Here is a 17,508-nt window from a genome sequence, read left to right as displayed (position 1 = left end):
GCTTTGGATGAACTTTACAATAGACATGTTCATTCTTGCTCTGTATTAAAAGCTTAACTGTAGAGGGCCACAGCCTTCTTAAAAGTCTATTTGTTTCAACTCTTCTATAATGTAATGGAAATCATATTGTAAATAAAAAGTGACATTCATAATTGCAACACAGCAGGCACAATCTCTGCATTTAACCTTTAAGTCTCTGTCACGTATTGCAACTGAAGGCAGGAGAATAATTGTGATGTCCATTAGTTCACAAAATGTTTTAGAAACGCTATTGTTAATTGAATCAGAGACTGCTCACTTCACACTTCATAAATCAGACAGAGATCATCATGTCCTCTCTGGATTGTACTTAATTTTTCCTTCCTCCCTTCTTCCTTTTATTTGTGCCTTTGAAATCAAGGTTTTGGAGAACAACAGACTGCTAATCCTGAGAAGACACCACCATTTTCATTGTAGTGTTCCAACAGGCAACTCATTTACAATTGTCTCACAGGCACATGTGGGTTGGAAAAACTGAAGCAACCACAGCATGTGGCCCTAGAAAACCTCCCCACTCCCTCTGCTCACCTAATAGTCTTACTAACAAAGCTAGTTTGGAGTGCTGCTCATCAGTTCCTACTCCTCACACACACACCCGGTTCAGAGCTGCTTTTAGGAAGATGCAAATAGCAAAAATAATGTGCTTTTGAGAGCTATTTGCTGATGTGGATCAGCCAGGCTTAAGGATAGAAGAACAGAGAGGATGTGGATGATAATTAAGCAGAGATAATCTGTTTCTCTATTTTAGGTAATCTGTTTCTCTATCTTGAAGCAAGTGGCTACTGTGACATAAATATTTCACTGAGTGACTATAACATAATATGTAACAACCTGTCATGCAGAGGCAAAACATATTGCAGTAAGAATACTACTCAGCAGTAATCAGATATATTTTTAGTTAGAGACCATTTTGAGAGACACAACAGTGCATTTAGAAAGTCCCTGTGAAAGAAAAATGTAAGAAAAGAACTAGGCAGGTAAAGACCAGCTCCTAGACTCCACTTACCTGCTTTTAGCTTAGATATTACTCCCATGTATTTCTCACAATGGGAAAGCAGAGATTTTCCTCTTTGTTGCATCTTGCCTCGAGACTAGGAACTATGAAAGAGTAATATAGCAATATACCCCATTAAAAAAAAAGGCAGTTTTTAAATTTGTCTGATTCTTTTCTGAACCATGAAGTTGTTTTCAGACCAGAGGTGTTAGAAAGTGAGTAGCTGTGTTGTTCATCTTCTTCAGGGATGCTAGCAATTTCATGCTGTGAACTTATTGCCTGCAATTCTGTAACAGGGGAAGTGGTTCTTCAGCTGCTAAAAGGTGACATGGAAAACAGTATGTGTTCTGAGAACATAAAAATATTAGTGATCACTGATATTATCCCTTCACTTCATAGGTTTCACCTTTCTTTACTGAGGTCTCTAGTCATGACTTCTTGTATACTTATAAAGGTAGGAAAATAGGTCTAGAAAGTTACTTGGAAATTTCCTGTAACAATTCATAGTACAGACATGAAACAAATTTAAATTATCTTGCATTTTAATTTCTTTTTATTTATACAGTGATTTTATTTAAAAGGACAATTTTCTAAAGCTATAAGCCATCCCATAAAGTATGCATTAAAAAAAAAGTTTTTTCAGGAGTTAAAGAGAAATCTATGGAGGTGTTCTGTGATATTTTTACAGTTGAAACTTGTTTTTTGTTCCTTCCACCCAGCCTAAGGTACTTCCAGCATGTGATTACTAAGAATTTTCCTAGTCACTTGTGTTGGCCAAAAAATTTTGACCAAGAATGTGTTTTTCCATAAAGTGACCAAACATTTCTTAGCAGAGAAACCCTCCTAGGTACAGGCACTCTTATGTGCAAAAATCTATTCACAAAGACCTTTGATTGACTCATGTGAGTTTTTTCATGCTTTTGGTAAAATATATGAGAAAGAGAATCCCCCAAATTAAAACCCTTACTTTTTCCCTGTCTATTATGTTCATCCATACTTAAGTTTACAAATGCAAAAGAAAGAACCACACAAACTATTCAGCCTAAAAGTTTTGTGATCATCCCTTTGCAGGGTTTGGGGCAGAGTGAGGAAGAGTCTGGACTGTGTTTAAAACAGATACGTGATGTAACCCGGCAAGACAAGCCCCTGACCTGAGCACCTTGCAGCACTGAAGCAAGGCATTGCTTAGCGGTGCATTGCGGATGCTTAGCTGTATTCTGGAGAATGTGCAAAAGTGAGGCCAGCAATTTCCACTTCAGGCTCCCCTTGCAGCACTGAAGCAAGGCATTGCTTAGCGGTGCATTGCGGATGCTCAGCTGTATTCTGGAGAATGTGCAAAAGTGTGAGGCCAGCAATTTCCACTTCAGGCTCTACAGTCAGCTCTCTTGTCAGCACTCCGGGGAAGGTGAGAGAAAGGTTGTCCTGGATGCCTAGCAGTGACTGTTGCTTCAATAAACAGAAAACACATTGCTGAGTCGGAGGACACAGGTGTGGGATAAGTTATTAACAGATACTCAAACAGGGGTTGTAAATGGCTTCAGGGTGATTCATGCCTGTTGATGCCCAACACCAACTGAAGTACTTAAAACAGTTCTCTGGTTTTAAACTCCTGTTAGTGTCACTCTTAAGGACAATGAAATATGTCACACTTTGAATACCTGGGACTGCGTACTTCTGCTAACAGCCCACTTGCAACCCTTTGCCAGATGCACTGAATCTCCAGGTTGCTGCTGCTGCTGTTACAAAGATAGAACTTAAAAATTAGATTTTAATATGTTTCCCTTGATTAATTTTAAGAGAAAAATCTAGCTTTAAAACTGAGTGGAACTCAGAATTAAGACTATTTAATGACACTGTTACTTGTGGGAATAACATTGCCAGAAAGATTAACTCTCTTAGAAAATAATTGCTACTTTTAGGCAATTTCTCATTTTCAGTAACCTTTTGTATCCAGATGAAACTTTTATGCCTCTGGGTTTGTGGCTAGGAAGAAAAATACCTAGTTCTGTGAAGCAGCCATTTTCAATTAGCAGTGTGGCCTGGCAGCCAAGAGAACCAGCCATGTCCTGTAGTGCATCAGGCACAGCATCACCAGCTGAGCAAGTCCTGCTTTACACTGGTGTGCCTCCACCTTGAATATTGTTTTGGGTGCTAAGGATATAAAGCTATTGGAGAGTGCCCAAAGAGGGGCAACAAAGATGGTGAAATGTCTGGGCAGAAAGCCTTGAGTAAAGGTCATTTGGTCTTTTCAGCCTGGAGAAGAGAAGACTGAGGGGAGAGTTCATTGCTGTATGCAGCTTCCACATGAGGGAAAGAAGAGGTGCAGACACCGATCCCTTCTCTGTGTTGACCAGTGACAGGACCTAGGGAAATGGCCGAAATGGCCTGAAGTTGTCAGGGGATGTTTAGGTTGGGTATTAAAAAAAGATTCTTTACCCAAAGGGTGGCTGGGCACTGGAACAGGCTCCCCAAGGAAGTGGTCATGGCACCAAGCCCAGGAGAGCTCAAAAATCATTTAGACAACACTCTTGGGCAAAATCATTTGGACAACACTCTTGGGCACATGGTGTGGGATGTCTTTCCCAGGGCTGGAATTCAATGAGTTGAACTTGAAGATCCTTGTGGGTCCCTTCGTGAAATTGTACGTCAAACAAACACAATAAATCCAATGTCAAAGTAAACACACACAAAAAAAATCCTATGGATTTATTAATACCCAATAACAAGGCCTTCTATTATTTACAGTGGACATCAGCTGAATAAAAATAAATAGATTATCAAAGCAAATCTACTTTTTTTCAGTCTTTTAAAAGCTGTGGGTATTGTGACTTTTCAAACCAATGCACTTGCTGTGAGACACTCGGGGAATTCTGAATCCACAGGGGATTTTTGCTGTGCAAAAGCAATTTTTTGTGTACTAGCAATTATTTTTACTGATGTTCCTTCACTTTGCATAAAATATTTGATGTTGGATGACATATAGTCCAGATAGTAGAGTGTCACTATGCAAAATGAAATGAAAGATGCCTCATTTCAGTGGCAGTAAAAAATATGAGTAGGAGAGAAACTCAGTCCTGAATCCCCAGCAGCTTTAGAAGAGGGATCATGGGGTCATTCATGTCAGCCAGAACCGAACCTGTCTCTCAATATGTCTGATGAATAATGCCATCATTGCTAAACTCTGTTGTTTCATAAATTGAATCCAATTTTCCTTTTATGTCCATTTAAAAGGTTCAAAATGGAATTGAAAATCTTTGTTTTGTAATTAAGGCAAATAAGCACTTTTTCTGTGAGGGAAAAAAATCCTCTTCATTTCATCCTCAACCTTTTTCTTCCAATTATTCAGTTCAGTGATTGAACTGAAAAACTGTGGTGCCTTACTGCTATTCATTTATCATTCAGGCCAAACTGGAATTGCTGTTATTAATCAAAGTATATTATGATGGTTGGCAAAATGAATCACTGTTCCTCCAAAATAAACTCTTTGTAAATGAAAACTGATACATGTATGATATATCAAAAATGTTGTCATTTCTGTTGGTACCTTGCTAGAGCTTTAGGGTCCTACAGGACCATTTCTGAAAATATTTATTTTGTGGAAAATGCAAGCACAAACAAGTAAGCAATGTCTGAACTAGATTATCTAAGATAAATGTTTTCTTTTAGTATTCAGTTAAAACTATTTCAAAAGAAAGCTTTGAGAGTTTTATTATGTTTTCATAACACATTCTCCTAAATATTTCACATTAATTTTGTGCTGAGAATTTAATGCCATAAAGAAGTTTAATTAAATGCCTGTGTAATTTGTAGGTCTTCATGAACTTTCATGAGTATGATAAAACATAAACAGATTGTGCTGATGAACTTCTGCTTGTCTTAAATTAAGAAACAAGTAAAGCAGCATTAGCAAATTTTCCATTCCAATTTCATAAACATTAAAATGTTCAAGTAGTGTGCACATTAAAGCGTGCACATTTCCAGCTTATGAAAAATTATATGAAGGGGAAGTAGGAACAGCAGTAAGAATTGACTTCAACTCTATATAGCTGATATACAAGGCATGAAAATTCTGCTATCACAGTTTTAATATATATATAAACATATATTGCTTGATTAACTATGTTTACACAATTTCCAGGGGTAAAAAATTATAATTAAATTCTGAAAAAAAGAAACACATAAAAGAAAGAAAATTCATAGGTGTTTTTTAATGAAACAAAATAAATCCTTGTATTGATATTACTCTTAAAAGCACTCAAATTAAAACTGACAATTTCCAGGCAATAAAATCTAATCTGATCTTAAATTGAAATAATATTTACAAGATTTATTGGGCGATATCTGAAAATGCTGAGCAGTATATCCTCCAGGCATGCATTTTGATTCCTTTTTTTCTTTATGGAGATGTCACAATTTCTAAGAAATTTCTCAGAGGTCCTTTTTATCATATAAGGTCCAAACAGTTGGAAAAAAAGCTTTTTTTGTGTTTTGTTTGTTTGTGGTTTTTTTGTTTGTGTTTTTGTTGTTTTTTTTCCTTACTCTTATTGTTGGGAGATTTTACAGCTGAGGCAGTTGGTGTATGGGTGTTCACTCCTTATATCACACCCCCACAAAGTCTCCTCCTCTCCCTGGGCAGCAGGGTGAGTGTGTACAAACCTGGCCTCAGCAGATCAGCCTGTGGGCTGTGGCCTCTCCCACCACGAACCCAGGCAGAGATGATTTTCAGCACAGCTGCTGAGTTTGGCTTCCCTTGTGAATTCATTCTTCTCCCTCAGCCTTGTTTACTTCTCCTTAGACCTGAGATATTTGCACAAAGTAACACCTTTATCTTATCTCAAGTTCTCATCAGAGTCCACATTCCTGTCTGGAGGCATATTTGGGGAGGGGTGGCCTTCAGTGGTCAGTAGCCACTACACTGGACAAAGGTACTTCAATGATCTTAACAATGTTTAAAACATTAATCATTGATTCAGTCTCTCACATTTGCATGATCAGTATCAGTGATAAAGTTAGGAGGAGAAGAATATATGAAAGAAAGAAAGTAACTTAATTACCTTCCAGGCCCATTTACTCTGAATTCTGACTAAATCCCAGAAAAGAAAATCATCTGAGTATTAGTTTTGAAAAATTACTTTAAATTCTCATATATTAATGTGAAGTATTGATTTGATGTAATTTTCAAATAATACATGAAATCTGTGATTATAAAATTTTAAACTGAATTCAAGACAGTACAGTCCTCAATGTTTAAAGATCCATTTGCACTGAAAAAAAGTGGGTAAAATGTCCTAAAAATAGAAATCTGACTCAGTGTTTCACCTGGATTTTGTCCAGGTGTATCATCTTTATTTTATATCTTCTGAGAAAAAAAGCGAAACTTTGGATTAGGTCAAGAGTTCCCCTGTACAGAAAAACCAGCAAGACTGAGGTGTCATGCTAGTCAAAAAAAGAACATCATCATATTCTCATATGTAAGTTTTGAGGTGAGAACATCATTATGTTATACAACAGGATGCTGTAAGAAGCTTCCATGACAAAAATAAGCCTTCAGCGAATGGATGTATATTAACTAAGATAGGCTTACAATTTGATGTCACAAGGCATGGGTAATTAGAAGTAATCTAATGAAATGGAACTACTTATTCAACCAGTTGAATCACAATCACCAATTATGTGACTATTGTTAATACACTATATATATATATAAAACACTTAATTTCCTTTGACTTATGATTCAGACCTTATATTTAAAAACCAATGCTGGTACCTCTGATCTCTATCTGCAATGTAAGAAGATGAAGCAAGACATAATGTGCTATGGCAAATGCAGATGCTTGCCAGCTTCCAGTCACCTGTGTCCTCTTCAGATTCCCAAGACATTTGAAAACAATTGCTAGAGGTTTTGCAACAATATCAGCCAACACTTCTCAGATTAATCCCATCAGGTCCCATAGACTTTCAGAGAACCAGCTGGCATAGCAGATCCCACACAAGTTGAGGGTTGACTGCTTGTTATAGATTAGGAACTTCAATGAATGATAATGTTTTTAAAGTCCTGATCAGAGGAATAAAACTGTGGAAGCTATTAATGTTGAGTTGCAATGGCATGTGCAATCTATTTACTTGACTTGGAATAATCAGCAGAGTTAAAAGGGGTCATTACTAGAATAAAATAACATTTGTTGGAAAACACTAACAGCTGATATTAGAAACAAACTACAGACTGAGGTCTCCATTTATCTTGCCACTACACAATCAAAATATAAAACCTCATTAATAGAAATGATTTTTCTGAAATCAGTATCTATTTTTCAGCAATGTATTTTAGTCATGCATTTAGACTCAGTGAGGCAAAACATCTTCAGGCCCAAAAGTGAAATCAGCTGTGTCTCTGAGCAGGGTTAAATATCATATCTTGTTCATTGTTTCAAAAGGACAATTTTACTACTAGATATTTTTAACTTTTTTTTTGTTCTTTAGCTTGGTTAATACCTGAAAATGGATTTTTATGATTATTAAAACAGTCAGACATGCAAATATTACAAGGGTCCATAATCTAAACAATATCAAAATATATTTCGACAGCTGAATCAAAACTTCTGTATCATGAAGGTTATATGTATAATTCTTTGAAAATAGATTTTACAGTTATTAGAAATATAACAACCATTTGCTTTGATAAAGTTATTTCTTTCTTATTCAATAGTTCATATTTTATATCTTTGTTTTCTAGTAGCCTCCTGTGCATCTATCTAAAAGATGTGTAGATAGTATGCAAAGGTGCATACTATCATGTCACATACATATGTCACTGTCTCTAACACCTCCCCAATATCTTAATTTTAATTATCCAATCACATTCTGTAAATAACATTTTAACTGGGGCAAAAAATCATAGACTGAAGTCAATTTACAAAAACATAGGAACAGACAATATTCAGAGGATACAAAGTAAGACTTATCTACATACACTATTTCAAGACATGGATAAATTCCTCTTCTGTAGCAAAATGAGTATTGGTGACTAAGGAATAACATTCCATGTACATGGAACATAGGAACACATCCAAATCCAAGTAATGGGGAAAAGAATCCCTGGTGTCCAGATGGTGAAATTAGGAATAGCAAGGGGTTGGTACAATGTTCTGCTACTAGCAGTAGCTTTTCTCCACAGGAAATCTTGAAGTTCTGTTTCTGTATGCAACAAGAAATTATTTTGAGACCTTTGCTACAACTGAATTGTGAACCAATCTATGAATATTTGCATACTCTGAAGGTGTAAATAATATACTATTAAGGAGCCTAAGAAATAGAATTTGCATCGTTTCAGAAAAACTTTACATGGAAATTTTATTTTCTTTTTTTTTTCCTCCCAATTGCTTATTATACACAATTTTCATTGTAATTTCCCATAAATATATATGGACAAACTTGACATATTACACAGTAGTACAAGCCTGGACTAGAAGTTAATGAACAAAAATGCATTTAAATACAATTTAATGCAATGCATAAGCACTTTACAGGGTTAATATACATTATGAACAATGAATTTTGTCAGGTCAAAAAAAGGATTTGGCATCTAGAAAGTTATCATTCACTCATATCTCTTTGGAACATAAATAGCACCTCTAGCTAATAAATGATTGTCAAAAAAAAATCTAGCCAATTTATTCAAGTAAAAACCATACAGTATTGCAAAATACAGAAAGGAAGAAACAACTTTATTAGTCAACAACAATGGTTACTGCATGTTTAATTATTGCATAGCAATACCAGGTTCTGTTGATAAACTGAAGATATGATGAACTTTCCAAGTAGGCTATAAATGGAAAATGCAGCTGTATCACTCTTTGAGGAAGAGAATTTATGTAAATGACTTATGTACCACTCTGAAAAATCTCCCAGTAATTTTAAAGTGTAACTGTTTTAAAGAGTGAGAGCCAAATGTAGACTTTTCATGGGCTTGCCTACATGCAGACCAATTAAAACCACCAAAACCTGCAAAAATTATGATATATTGTCAGTGTTTTTAATGACTAATGTTCTAGAGAATTTCACATATTAATCTAACAGGAATATTGTTTGCAGGGGCTTGAGTGTTCTCACTTTCCATACTTGTTACAAAAAATATAATGTCCACCAATATTTTGTATGAACTGGTCATACATGTCACATTAGCTGAAAACTCAGTATATTGGTTGCAGCCTGTTCAGAGATCATTTTGTTAATATTTCCACAGCAATGACACCCATCAACAAGTTCATCAACAATGTAGGTTTTGCCATATACCTTAATGAACATTCTCAGTGATCTTAGGCTGCTTTGAACTGAGTCATGGTTGGAAACCAGTGTTATGTAATACTGCAGCATTTTAATTAATTTCTACTATAAATAAATCTAGCAGAAACTGAAAAATAGCATATGCCCTTACAAAAAAGCTTAAATTTTTTCTGTCATTTGTGGAAGTTTTTTATTTGCTTACAATTATGTTTCATTTATCAGGCACAATATGTAACTTACTCTAAAACATTATATATATTTTATATATACAGAAATATATATAATATATATAAATTAGAGTTTTATATATAGGGGAATACATATATACACACATACCACATCTGCATATATATTCCCTTATATATGTCCATATATACATTCACAGACGACATAAACAATTTTCTCTGGAAATAAGAAAACTGAAGGTTATAAACTGCTCAAAGAAGGCTTGAAAGGAAATAATTTCCATTGGGGTAAACAGACTTGTTTGTATATTTATTCAAATATATCCTCTGTATTTTATAATCTACATTCAGAATGTATGGTGGGATTTTTAAAAAAAATTATTTACATAGGCTACTAAAATAATACATATTGTGCGTTAATTTAGGGACTGATTCATTAGGAATATTATGCAGGCATAGAAAATTTGCCAGCTGTGTTTGCTGTGTTAAATCTGATGGTCCTGAGATTTGGAATGGAGAAAATAAGGCTGAAATCTCCACTGAAGCCATATCACCTCAAATGTTCGGTAAAGCTCCTTGATTGGTATTTTTATGTTGGCTTTAGTGGACTGTGTAATAGGTCCTAGAAGGTAAGAATTGTTTGAGGAATATCTTTGAAGGAACAATCATCTCTGGTTTTGTAAAGAGCATATGAAGAATAATCATCATTCCTTGACCCCAATCTAATATTTTGTGAGTACTTCCTTCAACTGCCCCATAAAAGGAAAAGCAAGCTGAAATTTGCTATTATTTCTAAACCAGAAACCCAATTTTTTTTTCAGGGATGCAAAATGCTAAATGTTCTATAATAATTTTATAAACTATTTGGATATATTAACTTTGCTAATTTCCCTAACTCAGAAACTGTAAGAAAACAAAAAATAATAGTGGTCAGCATCTCACAGAAAGATCATTAGACTTTGGATAGCTAAATGACACATTGAGTTTTTAAACCAGATCAGTGATGCAAAAACTTAATAGGTATGGGTTAAGATTAAAAATATGTGAACTGATACAAAGATGTGATCACAGATATGCCCTGCCTTGAAAACAGAAGTGCAAGCAGCTTTAAATATTTGGGAGACTTTCCAATAGTCTGTACAGGTTTTACCATTATGCATTTTGTTAACTCTATTCTTCCAGGGTTGTGCAAGTCTCCAAACTTCAACAGAGAGGTAGATGATGAGAAAAATTTGAACTGCAAAACTACAACATGCAAATTATATTGAAATCATGCAGCAATGCTTATGCAAATTTTGATCAAAAATGTGATAGTACATGCAAGCACTTTCATTATATATATATTTGCAAAAATATCAGAGGTGCATCCACCCCCAAAAAATTCCAAACAGCCTTAATAAAACTGGTAAGCCATCTCTGAAAATAATTATTTTAAAATTCTCTTTATATTCCTCTCTGTGAGTATAAAAATAGTCATCTATAGAGAAACTAACAAAAATTGCCTGATTCAATTTTGTTATAGGCAAAATTGTCAGTGTCATTTATAGCATGTTCATATATAAAAGTGGTGACTGGCTTTGCTTAGTGAAATCGTGATAGCAGTCCAAAATCTGGCTGCATGTAGTATCTTTAACTTATGTATACCAGTATCTCTCCACTAATATTCACAACCAGACATGAAAGAAGGAAGTGAAAAATGTTGCATTTGGCAACAGGAAAATGTGTCATTTCATGAAAAAAAACAAGAAAGAATTAAAGATAAGTCACTACATACCCAGTTCAAATTTTTTGTTACATCAAAATGAAGTATGGGGTGGTGCAGGTGGGGAACATTTAAAAGGAATGAGAATTCTCTGGGAGGAAAAATCATGTACACATTGCCAAATGTTTTTTAAGCACAGTGGATGCTGATATGCAACACAACCATTAAAATTCATGTGAATTTGCATCAATGTCAGTGAAATTGCTGCCATTCACTTCAGCAGTAAGTAAAGCTGTACCTCCTCTCAATAAGGACAGCATCACTTAAAAAAAGTCTATTTGAAAATGAAGTAAGATTTTCCCTACCTCTGTTACAGTAGTTCACAAAACACACTCCTGAAATAAAAGACTACAAAGTCTTTCATATAAAAAGATGCTTTTCTGAACTTCATGGAAATACAGAATTAACAACAATTGCAAGCACAGTTCAATGGGGAGAGAGGAGAGAGTGAAATTTTGATACATTCCTAAAATAGTACTGAGAATTATTAGTGAAGAGTCTTTCTCTGGAATTGGAAAGGGCAATACAGGAGAATTCTCCAGCTAATAGAGTATATGACATAAAAAAACCACAAAAGAGAGAGAAGTATTGGGATGTGCACTTTAAAATTACTTGAAATTTAACCCTGATATGAAATTGCGAAAATATTATTGATGCTATCCACCTTGCTACTAGTTTTAAATTTTTCGCATTATTCTTTCTAGAAGAAAAAAAGGGCAATCAGGCTTAGCAGTACTGTAGTAGAGAAATGAAAATAATGAAGTATACACGAGTATAAATGAGAAGAAGATCAATTAAGGATTTGCTTGCACTGACTGAGACTACAGATTCTTAGAGCTCATAAGAGACGCATGTGCTAGAAAGTTGGAGTACATTTCTTCATCACTGATCAGGGGAATGTATTAGTGCTGACCCTTCAGTGGTTCAAACTGAGGGTCAGATAATGTAGAGAAACCAGAGCAATTCAGAGAAATTGTGTATATACCTAGGTCTAATCTCAAAAGCAGAAATGTAGTGATCAAATGATTTACAGTACAAATTACAGGTCAGTGCAAGTAGGAGTGATATTCAGGAGTTTGAAGACAAGTTATACTCATTTTGCTGCTTTGCTGCTTTGATATTCAGAATGAAGTTGATGCAAGGCAATTTATTATTATAATTTCATTTAGAAATAAGAGCTACCTATACTAGGCAATTGCCCCTTTAGAACCTGTTATTTGGAAGACACAGGTTTTTAATTTGAGACAGTTTTTGCATAGATACAGTTCCAATTTTCTTCACTCATCTCTGGGTTCTTTAATATTCAGTAGTATCAAGAGTATGCTGATGGGTTTTATTTTGTTGCTATTATTAAGAGAAAGAGTAATGAACGAGGTGTAAGAAAATGTTTAATGTGGCTCTTCCTACTTTATATTGCTCTAGTTGCCTAATCCCATAAAGCCACATTATTTTGCTTCATGGGATTAAAAACTGCACATTGGTGAGTGGTGGTAAAGCACCTCTTACACTCCTATTACCTTTTAACATAATGGATCAGAGACGAAAGAGTAACATCTCTGTAGAGTGTTTATGGAAATTTTTATTTTTCTGAGATAGTGATTTAATTTTTGCTGCTAGTGGTCAGATGTGTCTGTGGCTCGAGGAACTTTGTTTTTCCCTTATTTCCTATGCCATGTTGTTTTGCATTCTGAGATCCTGCATAGAACAGGCAAGTTGCCTGCATATTTCCTGAGAGACTTTTTTTAATCATCATTTTTATGAATCCTTTATTTACTCAACAGCAACTTTTAACAGCCTTCAGTCAAAAGTTAACACTGCTTGTATTCTACCCTTATTCTTAATCATGCTCCTTTATTGCAAAGAGATAACAATAAGCACCTACAATTTTACCTCAGACATTTTGGTTCAGTTCCTGTATTAATCTCTTTTCAAATAATCTCTGCATTTCTATCAGTGGCTATCAAGAGCAGAGTCATATTCCATATGACCACTCTTCAGCTAAAATTTCAGTTCATCTTTCACAGTCCAGTATTTATAACTGATAATCCTTACTGTATGAAAGCTTAGTATCTATGAAACTCATCCCTTGCTGGCTGTGGGCACACAAGGCCTTCACAGCTCCTGGAATTCACTCAGTATGTTTGTACAGCCAAAAAGAGAGCAATGCCTCATGTCATGGGGTGCTGGAAAGGCTAAGGTTCAGAGGGAGGTGCAATGTATTTATTTCCTCTCTGAAGCTGGGGCTTGGGAGAGGAACTGTAATTTTACTGGGGCTGAATCATTCCTCCTTTCAAAGTACACGGCTCGAGTCTGAACATGCAACCCATATTTTATCCCAAAACTCTGAAATGCGTATATTTTGATTCTGATGCTCCTCAAAATTTACAGCATTTGTTGGAGAAGTTTGGTTTTCCTGAATATAACTAGGTAAAAAGTAGGTATTAAATTCTGTACCATGCTGAGAGTAGATTCATGTTTCTCCCCAAAACAGTGATGAGAAAATTTTTAAAAATCAGCATTACTGTGGAACCTTATAAAATGATAAACCAGTAAAACAGAAGCAAGAGCTATCAACATTTTTAGAAGAAAAATTAAAATAATATTGAAAATAATATTAAGAAATAACTTTCTTAAAAGCCCTCCCATATCTACTAGATTTTACTACTGAGTTTTTAATTTTGTTATTGGCACTTCAAAGTGTGCTTATCACAGTTAGTGTTTATCACTCAGTCCAATATATTTCCAAATTTTTGATATTTAGAAGAGGATTAAAATGAATAATTTTCTTTTCCTGGAATTGAGTGTAGGTGTATCCTGCATAAACAGTGCATAAATGTTTTATGAATCAGACCCTTAATTTTCACAATTTTTGAGGCATTTATAAGCATCCCTCCAAAATGAATAGCACCTTTCCTTACCTAGAAATAGAATAGAAATAATTTCACACATTATCTTCAGAAGCTCGCACTTTTATCTTTTAAATGCAGTAGTTAATCATTTGTGTAAAGTAAAATTGTAGGTTTATGCCTTGTTTTGTCTAAAGGAAGAAGAACAATTGTGTACATTTTAATTTACATGATGGTCTGCATGAAATTGTAGACACAAGACTAAACATCCTGCATAAAACTGATATGTCAATACAAAGCTTCCAGACTGGCACTGTCAAGGTGCCTTGCAGCATTTTTGCTCAAAGCAGCAATACAAAAAGAAGTAGCTTTTCACTAAATTCCTGCAAATGGGAAGTGGGAACTGGGAAGCTACCCATCTGCAAAGATCTGAAGTTAGATCTTCAATCTCCTCTCAAGAAACCTTCAAACAACTAACGACTTGTCAATAAAGCCAAGCATCTACTTTGAAGTCATTGTCATGAAACTCATTAAGGCCACAAAAGCCAAGGGTTAGTATCCTTTTAACATCAGCAGATTATGAATCTAGTCCCTTTAGGAAAATGGCTTCACAGTTTGATCCAGATCCTTCAGCTACACAGGAATACACAGTCAACAAACTGATTGCCACTCTTGTTAGAAATGTAAATCTTGGGTTTAAACCTCTTATGTACAGGCAGATTTTAGCTAGCTTGAATTAGCAAGGTGTGAACATACTTTAAATTCAAATGTATATGTTGAAGTACTACGTAATCAGCTATAACTGGAGGAAACTACTTCTGGAATATATTATGAATCAGCTTTTTATTGCATTTTAGAGATGTGTTCACCAATTATTTGTCTCCTACACTTAACTTTTATATCCATAATTGCTTATGCAGCCATATTTTTTATCTAGTGGGTGTACAAAAGAGAAGAATGTTTCAGTGTGCCACGGGTCAGGTATTATGTCTCTTTTGAAACAAATCTTTGACTTTATCTTCTCTTTAATATTAATGGTAAATAGAATTTGGGCAGATTATTTCAATAGACTTTAACCACATCGTAAAGATGAATGCAAGTATCTTCCCAAATGAGAGTAGGAGATACTTTTGCACTAGATACACTTCTGAAACAAAACTGTTATAGGAAGGCTTTATAGCCTGGTTTATCTGACTTTTGATTGTCCAGAGTCAAAATTTATTTGACTCATTTGCATTGAGCCACTACCTCTGTAATTGTAATTTTGTATCACTGAAACAAATAAACTGTAGATAGTAATTTAGCTTTGAGTCTTGCCATAGGGCAAAAATCTGTTCCCATCCAATATTGTGACTGATCATTATTACCACAAAACCTGGCCTGTGTCTTGAAGACATATTCCTAATGGAAGTCATAAATGTTGCCTTCTGAGCTATATTTCAGACTAAATATTGGTTTCTCTTTCTGATGGGTCTTCAAGAGCTTTATCAGCTCTGCTGGAAGCATCTTCATTCTCATTGTTTGTTAATGGTTCTGCTTCCTTTGGGTCAGCGTTCTTCTGTGCTTTCTGTTTCTCATCTTCTAACTTCTTTTCTTTTGCCAAAAGCCTGTAGTTGATGGCGTTGCCAATGAACAACCAGATACTGGCCACAGTCACAATCACTCCGCAGACTAAATACATGTACTGATATTCACCAGTAACATCTACTAACCAACCTGAAATACAAAGATAAGAGGAGAGGAAAAGAGCATTTAGACTAGGATATCAAATAAAATACACATCTTTTCCCTGGGAAAAATATCTATATATTTTTTTAGTTTTGAAGTTTGAGCAAAAATGCATTTTCAACATGTTAAAGTTGTCTAACATAGACAGTGGAACTCTCAAAAACCCCCTGTAATCAAGATAGCAATTGCCGTTGAAGACACATGTTGAAGAACTAAAATACACATCTTTTCCCTGGGAAAAATATCTATATATTTTTTTAGTTTTGAAGTTTGAGCAAAAATGCATTTTCAACATGTTAAAGTTGTCTAACATAGACAGTGGAACTCTCAAAAACCCCCTGTAATCAAGATAGCAATTGCCGTTGAAGACACTGACAATAATAAAATGTTGAAGAAAAAAGTAAGTAAAGCTTAATGAATAATGACAGTTTTTCAGCTCTTCTATTTTCATTCTTTCATTACCTTATTATTTCATTCACCTCCTAATTGTGTTTTCCTATTGTTTGGAGTGACAGTCTGACACTCACTGAGGCTGCATAAAGACAATAGAATGAAGAGGTATGTGCCTCTTTAGGCTGCTGTCTCTGTGCATCAGCTGCCTGCTTTTCACTTTTACTTTCCTCTGACTGGTGAAACAGATAGAAAGGCTTCTCCCTTCAGCCATCACGCTCAACTGTTGAGTTTTAAACTCTGAGCCCTGTACCACAAACTTACATTCAGACCTCTGAGATTAAATTTTTTTATGACAAGGAGAGAAAAATATAACAGTTCTTCCAATTTATGAGACATTCCTTCTAAATTTTCCCAATTCCCAAATTAACCTTTGTATGTATCCAAGTATTCAGCTCTGAACTTTCCTACACTATAATTGAAACTCATAGGGTGAGCTGCACACTTCAATTTAGTATGCATTTAGATGCTTTTACTGGACTGAAAACATAATGCTAGCCTATTCACCTGATACACGTTTACAAGCCATGAAATTATTCCAAACTTTTTTTTTTTTACAAACCTAGTATTGGGACAAACTCAAAATAGCACTGCAAGTGTAGAATTCACTTATAACTGTAAATAGTGCAATTTGCTGATTTTTATCAATGAGCAGTCTCATAAAAAATATATTTAAAAACAAAATTCTGAATTAGAAATGCTTCAGCATACTATTTTAAAACATATGAACTAGTCAAAACTGGAGCTTAGCTTTTCCATGTGTTCATGCCCTTTGTTGCCTCTGTTAAAAAAGTTAAATCAATTATTCATAGTGTTATAACACAATAAAAAACTGCTTTCCAAAACTCCTGAAAAGTTTATATGCTGAAAATTAAATAACTGTGTAAACTACTGCTCCATAAATATTGGATTTAATATCTTTTGGGTTGATACTGATTTCAGAACATTTCTGAAAAGGCTGGACTCCAGTGGTTACAGGCTCAGACCCCCCACTAGGTGGCATAGAAAGAGTCTGTGTGAGGATATATTTTGCTCTACTTTTGCCAAAGTGGATTTGTATGTTAAATTATGAGAAAAATATGGAATGCCTTTAGACATATTAAAAATTTACTTGTACAGAAATTATTTTACTGAAGTGAGTGGAATTGTTTTGGCATATTCAGAATTGCACACAACAATGCTATTTTCATAGAAATACTGACATTAATCTGAAGTATTTCA

The 17,508-nt window shown here is 34.8% G+C and overlaps 1 protein-coding gene across 3 annotated transcripts in view; it reads right to left on the bottom strand.

Moving 5' to 3' along the window:
- Window positions 1–7,319: 7,319 nt before the first annotated feature.
- The window catches only part of SLC16A7 (solute carrier family 16 member 7), an 81,818-nt gene continuing 71,629 nt past the window's right edge, over window positions 7,320–17,508 (bottom strand). For 2 of the 3 annotated variants that reach the window (XM_039726878.1, XM_039726877.1), the window contains exon 6: window positions 15,218–15,825. In XM_039726878.1, coding sequence (XP_039582812.1) covers window positions 15,554–15,825 — 272 coding nt within the window. In that variant the 3' untranslated portion in view covers window positions 15,218–15,553. Of the gene's footprint in view, window positions 15,826–17,508 lie in introns of all 3 variants that reach the window. The other variant, XM_039726876.1, reaches the window with a different exon arrangement.

The sequence above is a fragment of the Passer montanus genome, unplaced genomic scaffold, assembly GCF_014805655.1.
Source record: "Passer montanus isolate IOZ18808 unplaced genomic scaffold, ASM1480565v1 scaffold6, whole genome shotgun sequence".
Lineage (NCBI taxonomy): Eukaryota > Metazoa > Chordata > Aves > Passeriformes > Passeridae > Passer > Passer montanus.
The sequence above is the reverse complement of the archived record's forward strand: the minus strand, read 5'-3'. Positions and strand labels throughout refer to the sequence as shown.